Below are 12,819 nucleotides of genomic sequence, written 5' to 3'. Positions count from 1 at the left end.
TGGGGCTCACAGGCTGCTCTCCCTCATCCTCTTCCTGACTTTCCTCTCCCCCGTCTGCCTGTTCCTCCCCCTCCTGTTCACTGTCCTCCTCCTCCGGGCATGGATCCAGCAGAGACGCAGCAGGTCCCTGAGGAACCTCAGGCTGAATCACAACACCCTGCTACCAAATCTTTTTTATTTAATTTTTTAACTGCTTCAAGATGCAACATTTTTTTCTTGACCACTGCAATAACGACCTATATACAGTAATAAACAGGGACCATCTTCTGCCGCACAAATCCCAGCAACCAGTTAGGTCCCACAGAGTGGGTTTTCTCCGGGTCCCGTCAACTAAACAATGCCGCTTGGCGGGACCCAGGGGAAGAGCCTTCTCTGTGGTGGCCCCGGCCCTCTGGAACCAACTCCCCCCAGAGATTAAAATTGCCCCCACCCTCCTTGCCTTTCGCAAGCTACTTAAAACCCACCTCTGCCGCCAGGCATGGGTGAATTAAGATTCCTTCTCCCCCTATGCCTTTACAATTGTATGTATGGTATGTATGTATGTATGTTTGGTTTTTTATATTAAGGGGTTTTTAATTCGCTTTTAGTATTGGATTATTATTGTATACTGTTTATGATTGCTGTTAGCCGCCCCGAGTTTTCGGAGAGGGGCGGCATATAAATCCAATAAAACTAAACTAAACTGAACTAATACAGTAATAAACAGTAATATTTATGTATACAGTAATAAGCATCATAATATGCAAGATCTTGCTTATAAAGAAGTTTTTAAAAAGTCAATTTATACTGTATTAACAAATATTTAAAAAGTCAACTTATACTGTATTAAAAAAGTCAACTTATACTGTATTAACAAATAGAAAAGTAAGGAAGTTACAAATGAATACTACTTTTACATTCTGATGTTTCATGCAAATTATTCACCAGATTTTTCATAGCATTATACAATGTATGGAGGATGATGACTTAGCAGTTAAAGATACTGAGCTTGTTAGTTGAAAAGCTGGAAGCCTGGGTTAGAGACTTAAGCACTGCATGATAGAGTGAGCTTATGTTACTTGCCCCAGCTTCTGCCCATCTAACAATTCAAAAGCATGCAAATGTGAGCAGATAAATAGCACTTTGATGGGAATGTAATAGCATTCTACCATTTGTGCCTTGACATATAGTCATACTGGTCACATGTGCATGATGCTGTCTCCCTCAGCTCAGAAACAGAGATAAGCATCATCCCCTTGAGTGGGCAAGGGAAACTTTTACCATGTATTGCAGAGTGGTACAATTACAGAAATGGCGTTGTACAGACTCTGTAGTCTTCAAATGTTTTAATTAAAGTTGGACAGTGGTGGTTTCCTATCAGTGTGGTAGGCAACCCAGTTCTGGTAGTGGCTGCCAGATTGAGCAATTTGCACACGACCACTCCAAAAGATGGTACCTGAAATTTTTTTTTGGCTTTTTGGCTTCCTGCACATGTGCAAAAGCAAAATCTCACGAGGTGATGGTTGCACATGTGAGAGTTTGGGCATTTTTTGCTTTTGCATATGTGCGGAAGCAAAATATCGCCAAGTTCGTGCACATGTGCACATCCACTCACAAAATTTCATTGCATTTTTGTTGCAGTGTAACATGAATGTTAGAATAGGAATATATCATATTATATATATCTGGACCTCTAGCATAAAAATGCTCTGCTTACCCTGATTCTATTATAGCCAGGATAGGATGGTATTAACTTGCCTAAGTCTGCATTTCTGGTGAATTTGCAACAGGAAGACAACTGACCATAAAAGGGTTCAATAAACATCTCACTGATAAACAAGTATACATCACTCCAAACAGGACGTTATACGATCAAAGGGGGAAATTTACATTGCCTGAAGCAAAACGAGACTGTGATAGAGGAGATTGGTTGTGATAAGGCAGAAGACTTCAGAGAAATTAGGTGTGAGAAACATTTGCTCAAAGGAAATTATTCAAGGAAATTGGTTTGTGAAATCTGGGGAAAGGAAGGACTCAAAGATATGTCATGTTTGAAGTTATGTTTGTATATCACTTGACATGTACATGTAATTATCCCCATCTGCTTATGCTCCCAAATAAAAAGGGGTACACAGCTCAATACTGTGTCACATCACCCAGAAAGAAAATGTGTCCAAGTCTTCTTTCTAGGATTCGCGTTCGTGAGTGACCCCCCTTGGCTGGGTTGCCCTTAGTCCGTCTGAAGATATTGTCTTGATCAGGGACTTTGCAGCACCTCACATTTTTCTTTCCTAAACATGCAAGGAAGCAAGATCACACGAGGGACACGCATGCATGCAAAGCACACTGGTATGCGCTGTATCATTCATGATGGTATGAAAAAGAAGTCAAAGAATGGACATGAAATTTTGGACCATTTTTTTCAATGTAGCAAGCATTATTCTCTAAAAAGCAAGCATCTACAAAGCAATTCAGGGTTTAGATTAGTTGCAACATTTTCTACACTGATTTTTCCAACAGTTTTAAGGGAATAATGAAGATACAAGGAGATGGTCTTAATGCTGTGTTCAATTGCATCCCCTAATTTCCTAAACAGTTCCTTTCCAAGTGGGGGGGAGAAATAATTTATATTATTGCACTTCACTCTCAGAGCACTTTAGAATTCAGGGGGTTTGGGGGGTTATGAGATAATTCCTCAGATTATTACAGGAAATGAATACATAATATATATTATACATCCATAGGATCCCAAGCTGCACAGCTTTTCTTGAAAGCAAATTATTTTCACTTTCTTAAGAATAAATATCATAGACATATTTTGGCACAATATTTTTAAATAACAGAATAAATTCTTCTTCAAAAGAGAAAAAAAATTCAGATTGCTCACAGTGTGCTGTAGCTTTAACTGCAGACACAATTCTTTGTTAAATTAAGCTGCAGATTTTTAAAAAATATGGTCTGGTTTATAAATGCATTTAAAGGTTGTGGAAAAACTCAATTAAAATCTAACAAATTATTTCACACATTTTAACTATTAATTGTGATTTTATTGTGAAGTGTGCTTCCCGTACAAGATATTATTGTTATTAGATGATAATTTAATCATTTGTGGAGCCACCATACTATAATTTGTGGTATCTTTGAGTAGTTGTTGTCCTAGATCACATCCTTTTGATTATCTGCTGTGATCCTTGCCATATATTATCTTGCCTTACCGGAGGACGCATCACAATTTACCATGTACCCAAACAACTACCAAACTATTTTTTATTGTTTGTTTGTTTGTTTACTTACTTACTTACTTATTTGATTATTTGATTATTTATTTATTTATTTATTTATTTATTTAAACATGTACAAGATAGAAGGTATTGGTATAACCATAAATATAAGCAAATTAGGTACAAATTAGGTAAATTTGAACAATAGGAGAGCAAGACAAGGATGGTAGGCCCAATAGTGTATTTATGAACTCCCCTTACAGACCTTTTAGGTATGGGTTGAGGTTGACTGTACACAGTCTAAGGTTAAAGTTTTTGGGATAGTGCATTCCAGGCATTGAAGTCGTATTGCTGAAGTCGTATTTTCTGCAACCAGGTTTGGGGTGGTTTATAATGAGTTTGAATCTATCATGTGCTCAAATATTATTGCTGTTGAAGGTGAAGTATTTGTTGACATTAGCATTGATATTATTGCTATATCTGCTCGCCATAGCTCAGCCATATATTTACATATGAGATATTTACAAGAAAACTAGCAAATAATTCAGTCAGTTTCAATGTCAGAAAAACTGACACCTGCTGATTGCTCTTACCATATTATCATAAGGACTATACAGTGGTACCTCTACTTAAGAACTTAATTTGTTCCATGACCAGGTTCTTAAGTAGAAACGTTCTTAAGAAGAAGCAATTTTTCCCATAGGAATCAATGTAAAAGCAAACAATGCGTGCAAACCCATTAGGAATGAAATAAAAGCTTGGAATTTGGGTGGGAGGAGGAGGAGGAAGAAGAGGAGGACAGTCGCTGCCAAAGGAAGAAGGTGAGGGAAGGGGAATCAAAAAAATCCAAAACTTTAAGTTTTTTTTAAAAAGAGGGACTCTGAGGAGGCAAGGAGGAGCACGCGCCTCCAATACACCCGGCGTAAGGCTGCCTCCCATAGACTTCTTCCCATACAATGGCTGTTGCTGCTGCTACCTGCTTCCTCTTACTTCCCATGCTAAAGGGCTCCCCTCTCCTCTCGCTTTGTAGCCAGAGCCTTTCCTTCGCTGTGGTGACTCCTCAGCTGCCCAGAGCAAAGGGAGCGTTTCTTTTCTCTGGGCGCTGGCAGAGGTTTATTCCCTGTCCAAGCGCCCAGAGAAAGGAAAATGCTTCGTTCGCTCTGGACTGCCAAAGCTTCCTTAACCACCATTGAAAATGGTTCTTAAGTAGATAATAAGTAGAGGCAAAAAAATCTGGAACACCCGGTTCTTATCTAGAAAAGTTCTTAAGTAGAGGCATTCTTAAGTAGAGGTACCACTGTATTTTTTGCAATTATTCATATCTTATAACAGTTTGTATCATAAATTTGGTTAAAAATAAATGGAGAATGGCTCTGAAATATAACAAATAAAATAATTTTCTAAAGTTAACTGAAAAGTCTTAATAGGAAAGCTGTGGAAAACTTTGTCATATTGAATTGACTAAAATGAGTCAACACAGTGCAATTTTTTTCCCAATTTGATTCATTTTATTTGATCTGAGCCCTAAAATGTTCCACTGTGCATGCACAAGAAAACCAATTTTCCAAATCAAATCAGAAAATAGAATTGATCCTAATTAATTCAATTTTATTTTACTTCCTCTAATGAACTGCAATAATGAATTAGAATCAAACTGAACTGATTTTCTGAACTAAATCAGTCTAATAAATCATACTGGATATGATTTGTACCTTTCTGGTTACAGTTAGACCAATTATAAAGGCTCAAGATCATATCTTGATTTATTCTGTTAATATAGAATAATTTTTTATAAAGTGAATTATATATGTTCATCATATTCTGGTATTCTAACAGATCCTATAGGAAGGCTGCATTTCCTACTGAGGAAGACTTGATCATTAATGTGAATATTACAATAAATATACCTACATAGTTGCAGAATAAATTTAACCATTTTTGAATCGTTCATTTTAAAGGAAAAAATCTATTATTTATTAGCAAGAATAACAACAACAAAAACTAGTAAAGTTAACTTGGCTTACCTTTCTATATAATCCATATCAGTGATTTCTAAACTGTTACTTAGTACAAAAGGAAATAAATACATTTAAAAGAAAATACATAACACACACTGCTATTTTGGTTGCATTTTTATAATTTAGGTCAAGATAAAATATACATTATATAGGAAACATTTGTAAATTTAAACATGAACTCTGTAAGAGTCCTATCCATCTACTAGATAATATTAATTCAGTACTGTACATAAGACAAGACCCCCCTCAAAATAAGTTTGCTCTCTTATCACAATGTTTGTAACAAATATACTATTGTATATTTGCCATAGTATTGGATGATTTGAATGATTTAAAGTTGAATGATTTAAAGGAAATGTTGATGTAAATTAATGTAAATTTCAATTTACACTGAAATTAATCAATGTAGTTGTGTTTGACACACAATATAAAGTGAACAATTGCATATATAGATAATAATGAAAAACTATAGTAAGCACATACATTTGTGTATCTTGATAAAGGTTTCCTGAAGATGAGAAATGGATGAAAAATATTAAAACATTCAAATATTGATGGGAATAGTATAAGACCAGTTTTGAAGAATGAAAATTTATTGAAAGAAATGAAAATTGCCTTTTATATATATATTTAAAGAAAACATACATTTAAACTGAACAGTGACAATGGAGTATTTAAGAAATGTGTAATAAAATAATACCAACAGAAGAGAACATATGTAGTTCATGGTCAAACTGTTGAGTTCCTGGTGCTCTCTGACTTAGGTTGTTTTCTTGCAGACATTTTATTACTCAACTAGATAACATTTTCTGCCCAAGTATTTCTGGGGGGAAAAATAAAATGACTTACCCGAGATTTTACTTAGACCTCTCAATGTCAATATGAAACATGAACAAGGATAAAATTTAAGCTTAATGCTCCAAAGAGGTGTTGTTATATTTAGTGGTGGAACAAACATTTGAATTCTTGAACAAAAAATTTGCCAAGATATAAAAGCGACTGAACAGTAATTAGTATTTGTTGAATGAATTCATTGGAATTACAAAAATAAGTAAAAGTCAAAATACCATCCAATGATAAAGTTATAACCCTTCATATGAAAGCTGCAATTTAGAGGAAACTGTCAGGAAAGGGCTGTAAGGTGGAGAAAGGTATAATGAAAAAGCTAAAAGTTAATTTTTAACTTTCAACTGTCATATCTTACAGTTTTATTTATTTACTTAATATACAGTATATATTTGCATGGTTTCTTCAGATATGCTTCAGATAAAGTCTATCTGAAGACATCATAATGCTTATTTTACATAGTTAGGAATCACATATTCATGTTTGTATGTTTATGTTAATGTTCTATGTTTCTTTGGTCAATCATTAGAAGAAACAGTGCCAGTAATCTGCTTGAAGAGTATAAAAGTGAAATTATTTTAAAAGAAACAAAGATTTACTTTGGTACAATTTCTCCTAAATGTGATTTATACTATTGAAGCCATTGTACCCAGGTCTAGTAGTAAGAATGATTTTCAAATAGCCATCTATCCCAGGGAATTGCCAATGAAGCATTTTCATGGATATGAAAATTGAGATCAAGTAAGAACATTCAGAAGTTTTAACCTTATGGTAAAGTAGTTTTTAATAATACCAGCTAATGCAATGAAGTCAAACCTAAATCAGAAATTTAGTTAAGCAGATGCTGCAAATTTAATGCAAAACCATAAAAACCTATGCAAGTTTTAAACAATCACTTCCGCATTCCAATATGTAAAAAATACTTTCATTATGTTTATTATAAAAATATAAAGGTTTCCACTACAAATCATTTTACATTAGTAACAGGCCATTTATATTTGCACAACATAATTAACTAACTTAGTAAGTAATGTTTGGAAATAAATGTTAAAGATAAATTCAGATTTGTGAGTTCCAATTACATCTATACATCTCGAGTTATTGGATTCTAAAGTACAGCAAAGACTATGTTATATGTTAACAGAAATAAATAATACACATAAAACAATTTTTTAAGATACAAAATCAATTATTACATATTTGTAATGACTGTTTTTTTTTACTTTTTGATGTAAATAATCAAAGGCAGGTCCTGTACAGGAAGATGGCCACAAATTTTTTATTTCCTCTACTCCACAGTTAAAAATTTTACACTGCTAAGTTTACATATGTACATGGTAAGGGGAAATGGGCTATAGATTGCCCTTCAGGAGTACAAAATTGTAAGAAAGAGAAGACTAAGAGCTTTTTAAAAACCCTCTTAGGAGCAAAAGAAGCAATTCTTCCGAACGAACTATGATACCCACTCCAAGTAATGAACGTACTCAAAATAATGTTCCCTGGCATTACTAGATAATGTGATAAAATTAAGAGTAGCTAAAACTTAAATCTATTTTGAAATTTTGATGATGAGCTCTCTTTTTTTCTTTTATAGGAACTGAAAATTGATTCTAGGATAATTTTTCCACATTGTTGAAAAGAACAATTCTTTTACTTTTATTTTGCCTTATTTTCTGTTGACTTAAATGTTTTCAATAAGGCATTAATATATTTAACAAGAATGAAGTGTCATTTTTGTATGAAAGTATTAATTTTATCCAATTCAATTTCTTTCAGAATTGAAAAAAACATTTTAAGATGTGGTTTTTCAATACCCCCAGAATATAATGAAAAATGAAATCATACTTGAGGGATAGTAAAATTATAGAACAAGCAAGGAAGTTCCATATACTGTATAACTAATATGTTGCAATGTTACTTTATCCATTTCAAATATGATTACATACTATCTTAGATGTCACAGTTTCTGCAAGTTTTGGATTACATTAAAACAATTATTGCTAATTACTACAGTATAAAATAGGATGTCCCAAGAAGGCCAAATAGACCAAAAGGAAATGAATAAGAAATAAAATGTTATATCCATAGCCACATGCTGCCTTGTAACATTATTTGACCTATATTGTGACCTGTAATTCAAAGTGAGAAAATAATACTTTCCAACAGATAGCTTCTAGTGTTACCGATCAAAATACATGGTAGGTAATTGTGGTGGTTTGTGTGTTTGTATGTGTGCGTGCGTGTGTGTGTGTATGTGTGTGTGTGTGTGTGTATTCCATTGGCAAAGAAGATGGGAAAAAATCTGATTAACACAAGAAACTAACAAATGGAAGACATTTGGAAACTAACAAATGGAAGACATGTTGTTTGGACTCTTTCTACACAAGAGCATCCTTGTCTGGAAGCACCTAAGAGTATCTTTATTTTAATCCTAGGGCAACAAAAGCAAAGAATTCCTCTATCAAGTAACCCATTAAACAGTTAAACATTTGATACATTCCAAAACTATCCAAATACTGTAACGTTTAAGTACATGCACTTAAGTAGTTCCCCAAGAATATTCCCTATGTGAAATAAGATTGTTAAATGGATTGTTCTGTGTTAAAAATGTTGTGCATGAAATTATCCATATTTGTATAGGATGTATTGTATGTTTATGAGCATTCTTGTATACAAGTTCCTTTGTAGTGAGATTTTTATTGGGAATAAAATCACATGAGATTTACTGATTTCCCCTCTTAAATATTGTTGACAGCCAAAGTTTAAAGAAATTTGGCATTTGGCAGTCATTAATCCCAGTCAAAACCTATATAAATATAAACAAGAGGAACATTTTAAAGGAAATAAATATGCATTTTATATATATAAAAAGTTTTGTTTTTAAAGAACACACCCAGGACAAGTATCTGTGAAGTATTGCCTTCATTTCCACCTAATTGTCATTCAGATTTACCATCCGCAGTCAAAAACAGAATATTGCAAGGATATCATTGATATGGCTAAACAAGTCTGAGGTATTATCCTCAAATATGCTTACAAGAAATAAAGAAATAAAATGCTACGTGCCTATTCCTTCTTCATATTAAAAAAAATACTGTTTAATGCTGTTGACAGTCATTCCAATCACAGTATTACATCCACTGTTTCTTCTGCCTTTTACGATATTCAGTCTATTAACATTTGAATGGCTTAAGGTTACATGGATATTTTTAAACACTTTCTTTCTTTTCTTCCAAATGCATTTTATGTTTGAGTAGTCCATTATTACTGTAGGGAAGAACCCTTCCTTCAAGAATAAGAGATATAAAATAAGTTTTTCATTCCTATTTTAAGGCAATTGAACTCAACTTTATGAGTCTTTTAATGGGCTTGAAATTTCACATTTGTTGCAAATTGCCCCATTTTGTTGCAACAGTGCCTTTTAAGTCTCACAATTTTCCACACATTACCAGGACTTTTAGTAATTTTTCTCTTTCTTCAGATGAGTCCTGAATGCCAGCATTTGGTAATTTATACAGGAACAGGGCCATTCTTTGTATGCATTTCCAGAGATTTAATACTGCTAATAAGTTTTTTCTGTGGTCCAACAATCGTCACCCCAACTTTCTTCATGTCACTGAAAAATAAAAGCAAAAAAAGTTATCTAAGATTTTTTTGCTTTATTTTTAAATAGTAGGCATGTGATCCATTTTTGCGCGCGCACACACACACACAATATTAACAGTAATTATTATCTTTCTCTGATTCTGTTAAATGATGAGCTGGAATTTAGGATGGGATATAGAAAGAATCCTATCCAATTTTCTAAAGACTAAACATGTCAAATTCCAACAAATAGGAAGTGCTGTTTTCCTAGAACTAAGTTCTAGAAGAAAACAGCCCTTCTTCTTTGTTGGTATAATTGCAATTGGGCATATTTAGCCTTTAGAAGACAGGATAGGATTGAAATATCTAAATAGATACCATCTAGAAAAAGATCAAGACACACTTTTACTGTTTCAAAGTATGGATCTAAGTCATAAAAATAATTCAACAATGCAATAAATTACCCAGAAAGGTGATGACTTTTCTGCAATAGAAAGGTTAAAAGAGAAGCTGCACCGCTAACTATGAGTAATATGTCAGATTGGCTTCCTTAACCTTGAGTCTGCCAGGATAAGGGTGGCCTATAAATTAAAATAAATTAAACTAACTAACTAACTAACTAACTAACTAACTAACTAACTAACTAACTGTTGTGGTTCCGTCTGAGGCCCCTCAGGGAACGGCTGATCTTCTGTCGGTTTCCAGCTCAGAGGGAGAGGATGAGGAACAGGAGGTGCAGGCAGACGAGGAGGAGGAATCCCAGGCTGAAGAAGAGCGAGGACAGCCAGAGTCCCCCCAGAGGGAGCTCTTCCCAGCAAGCAGCCTGGATTCCTTAGAGGAAAATGCACAAGCCATAATTGATCTGCGACAGAGAAGAGCTACACAGCGAAGGGACCAATTGGCTAGGTACTTTCAGCATTAAAGAGGCAACAGCTGGGTTTGGGTGTGGTGCTCTTTGGAAAGGCTAAAAGGCAGACCCACCCTTCCTGGCTTGTGGAGTTTTATCTTTGAGAGTCTTTGGACCTGGCTGTGAACTTTGGCGTCTTGGTTTGTGCCTTTGACTACTGAGACCTTGGGGTGGGTGTGCCAGCAAGAAGCTTGCTGTATTGTCTGGACATCAGGACTCTGCTGTAAAGTATTATAGCCTGTCTGTTGGGAAGAACAGGTTTTCCTCTGTGTTTATTTTTTCCAGCTATAAAGTACTTTTGCTTTTACCAGAGTGTCTGGCTGTTTTTTCCAGTTGGTGTTGAGGTCTGGGGGAACCCAGACAGAACACTAACTAACTAACTAACTAACTAACTAACTAACTAACTAACTAACTAACTAACTAACTAATCAAGAGGTTTGACTCGATAAGCAAAATAAACCTCTTCAGTCCTAAATAGTATAAATACTGAAAACTGTAGTTATTTCAATATTTGTAAAGAAATTTCAAATTTTGCATAACTTCACTGTTATGGTAATAGAGAATGAGTTAGACAGGAATGGCAGCTGCCCTGGATATCAATGGCTACTATGCATTCTGTAATTATGTGAATTTTATAGCACAAGATGTTCTTATAATAACTATTAGACATGGGTGTTTGAATAAAATGAAAGAATTACTCAACTAATACTAGGTTTCAGGCAGAGGTTCTGCCAGTTCGGATCGATTCTATAGAACCAGTAGTGGGAATTTTCTCTCACTCGCCAAATATGTAGTGCATGAGGAAATGAACCAACAATGAGGTAAATCAGAACTGACTGGTTTCAGCTTTGAACATTCCTTAATCTTATGATATCTATGTAGCCTAAGTTAGATATATGAGTGCTGTAATAAAATACATGATATTTGCAAGATATCAAAGTAACAGAACAATATTGAAAAAAGATATTGAAAATACCGAAAGCGTCTTGTTTAAAATGTATTTAAAATACATTTAGAATAGAATAGAATAGAATAGAATAGAATTTTATAGCCAAGTGTGATTGGACACACAGGGATGCACATGCTCTCAGTGTACATAAAGAAAAGTTAAATTAATCCAGAACTCCAACACATAAATTTAATAACTTAAATTAATGAAAAGTTTCACATCATAATTTAATGGTATAGTATTCACAATGACTCCTGGCACCACAGATAGAAACTCCAATGGTTATTATCAGGTTGTAGATTTTTAAGACTCTAAAACAGTGGTCCCCAAACTACGGCCCATGGGCCACATGCGGCCCACTGAGGTCATTTATCTGGCCCGTGGGTCTATTCCAAGGCTGCACTGGAAAAGCAATGAGAACGTCCCCCTCAATCTCATCTCACCCGAGGTAAAGTAAGGCTTGCCAAAAGCCGAGCTGGGCACAACACACACACATACACGCACACACCCGCCGCCTCCTCTTTGAGTTGCTAGCTCCTGTTTTCTGAATGGGAATTGAATGGGAGTCCAGGGTCGGAGGGTGGTGGCTTCTCGGGTGAGTCCTCCACGGGGAGAGAAGAGGGAGGGTGAAAGAGGGAAAAGAGAGAGAGAGAAGTGGAGAGAAAGAAAGAAAAGGGAAAGAGAAGGGAAAAAGAGTGAGGGAAAGAGAAGTGGAGAGGAAGGAAGGACAGAGGGGAGGGAGGGAGGGAAGGAAGGAAGGGGGAGAAAGAGAGGGAGAGAGGGAGGGAGGGAGGAAGAGAGATAGCAAGAGAGAGTGAGAAAGAGACAGAGCAAGAGACAGAAAGAAAGCAAGAGAGAGAGAGAAAGTGTGAGAGAGAGAGAGAGAGAAAGAAAGCAAGAGAGAGAGAGAGAGAGTGAGTGAGAGAGAAAGAAAGAAGGTACAGTAATACCTCATGATACGAACTTAATTGGTGCAAGGAGGAGGTTCGTAAGACGAAAGGTTCGTAAGACGAAACATTGTTTCCCATAGGAAACAATGTAAAGTCAATTAATCCGTGCAACCAACCCCCCCCCCCCGCAAACAAACGGCTTTCCGGCTGTTTTAAAAGGTGACAGCCGGCCTCGGGGGCTTCCCAGCACCCCCCCGAACCCGGGTTCGGGGTTCGGGGGGTGCTGGCAAGCCCCCCAGGCCGGCTGCGACCTTTTAAAACACCCATGCCGCTTCGCAGCTGTTTCCTGAAGCCGAACGCTAAAGCCGAACTTCTGCGTTCGGCTTCAGGAGACAGCTGCGAAGCGGCGCGGGTGTTTTAAAAG

At 35.8% G+C, this 12,819-nt stretch overlaps 1 protein-coding gene across 3 annotated transcripts in view; it reads right to left on the bottom strand.

Moving 5' to 3' along the window:
- Positions 1–6,977: 6,977 nt before the first annotated feature.
- The window catches only part of EPHA3 (EPH receptor A3), a 179,070-nt gene continuing 173,228 nt past the window's right edge, over positions 6,978–12,819 (bottom strand). For 2 of the 3 annotated variants that reach the window (XM_070750157.1, XM_070750158.1), the window contains one exon: positions 6,978–9,680. In XM_070750157.1, the coding sequence (XP_070606258.1) occupies positions 9,575–9,680 (106 nt within the window). In that variant the 3' untranslated portion in view covers positions 6,978–9,574. The remainder of the gene's footprint in view (positions 9,681–12,819) is intronic. The other variant, XM_070750159.1, reaches the window with a different exon arrangement.

This window comes from Erythrolamprus reginae, chromosome 4 (assembly GCF_031021105.1).
Source record: "Erythrolamprus reginae isolate rEryReg1 chromosome 4, rEryReg1.hap1, whole genome shotgun sequence".
NCBI classification, from domain to species: domain Eukaryota; kingdom Metazoa; phylum Chordata; class Lepidosauria; order Squamata; family Dipsadidae; genus Erythrolamprus; species Erythrolamprus reginae.
Note: the sequence above shows the minus strand (reverse complement) of the source record. Positions and strands in the feature narration are given on the sequence as shown.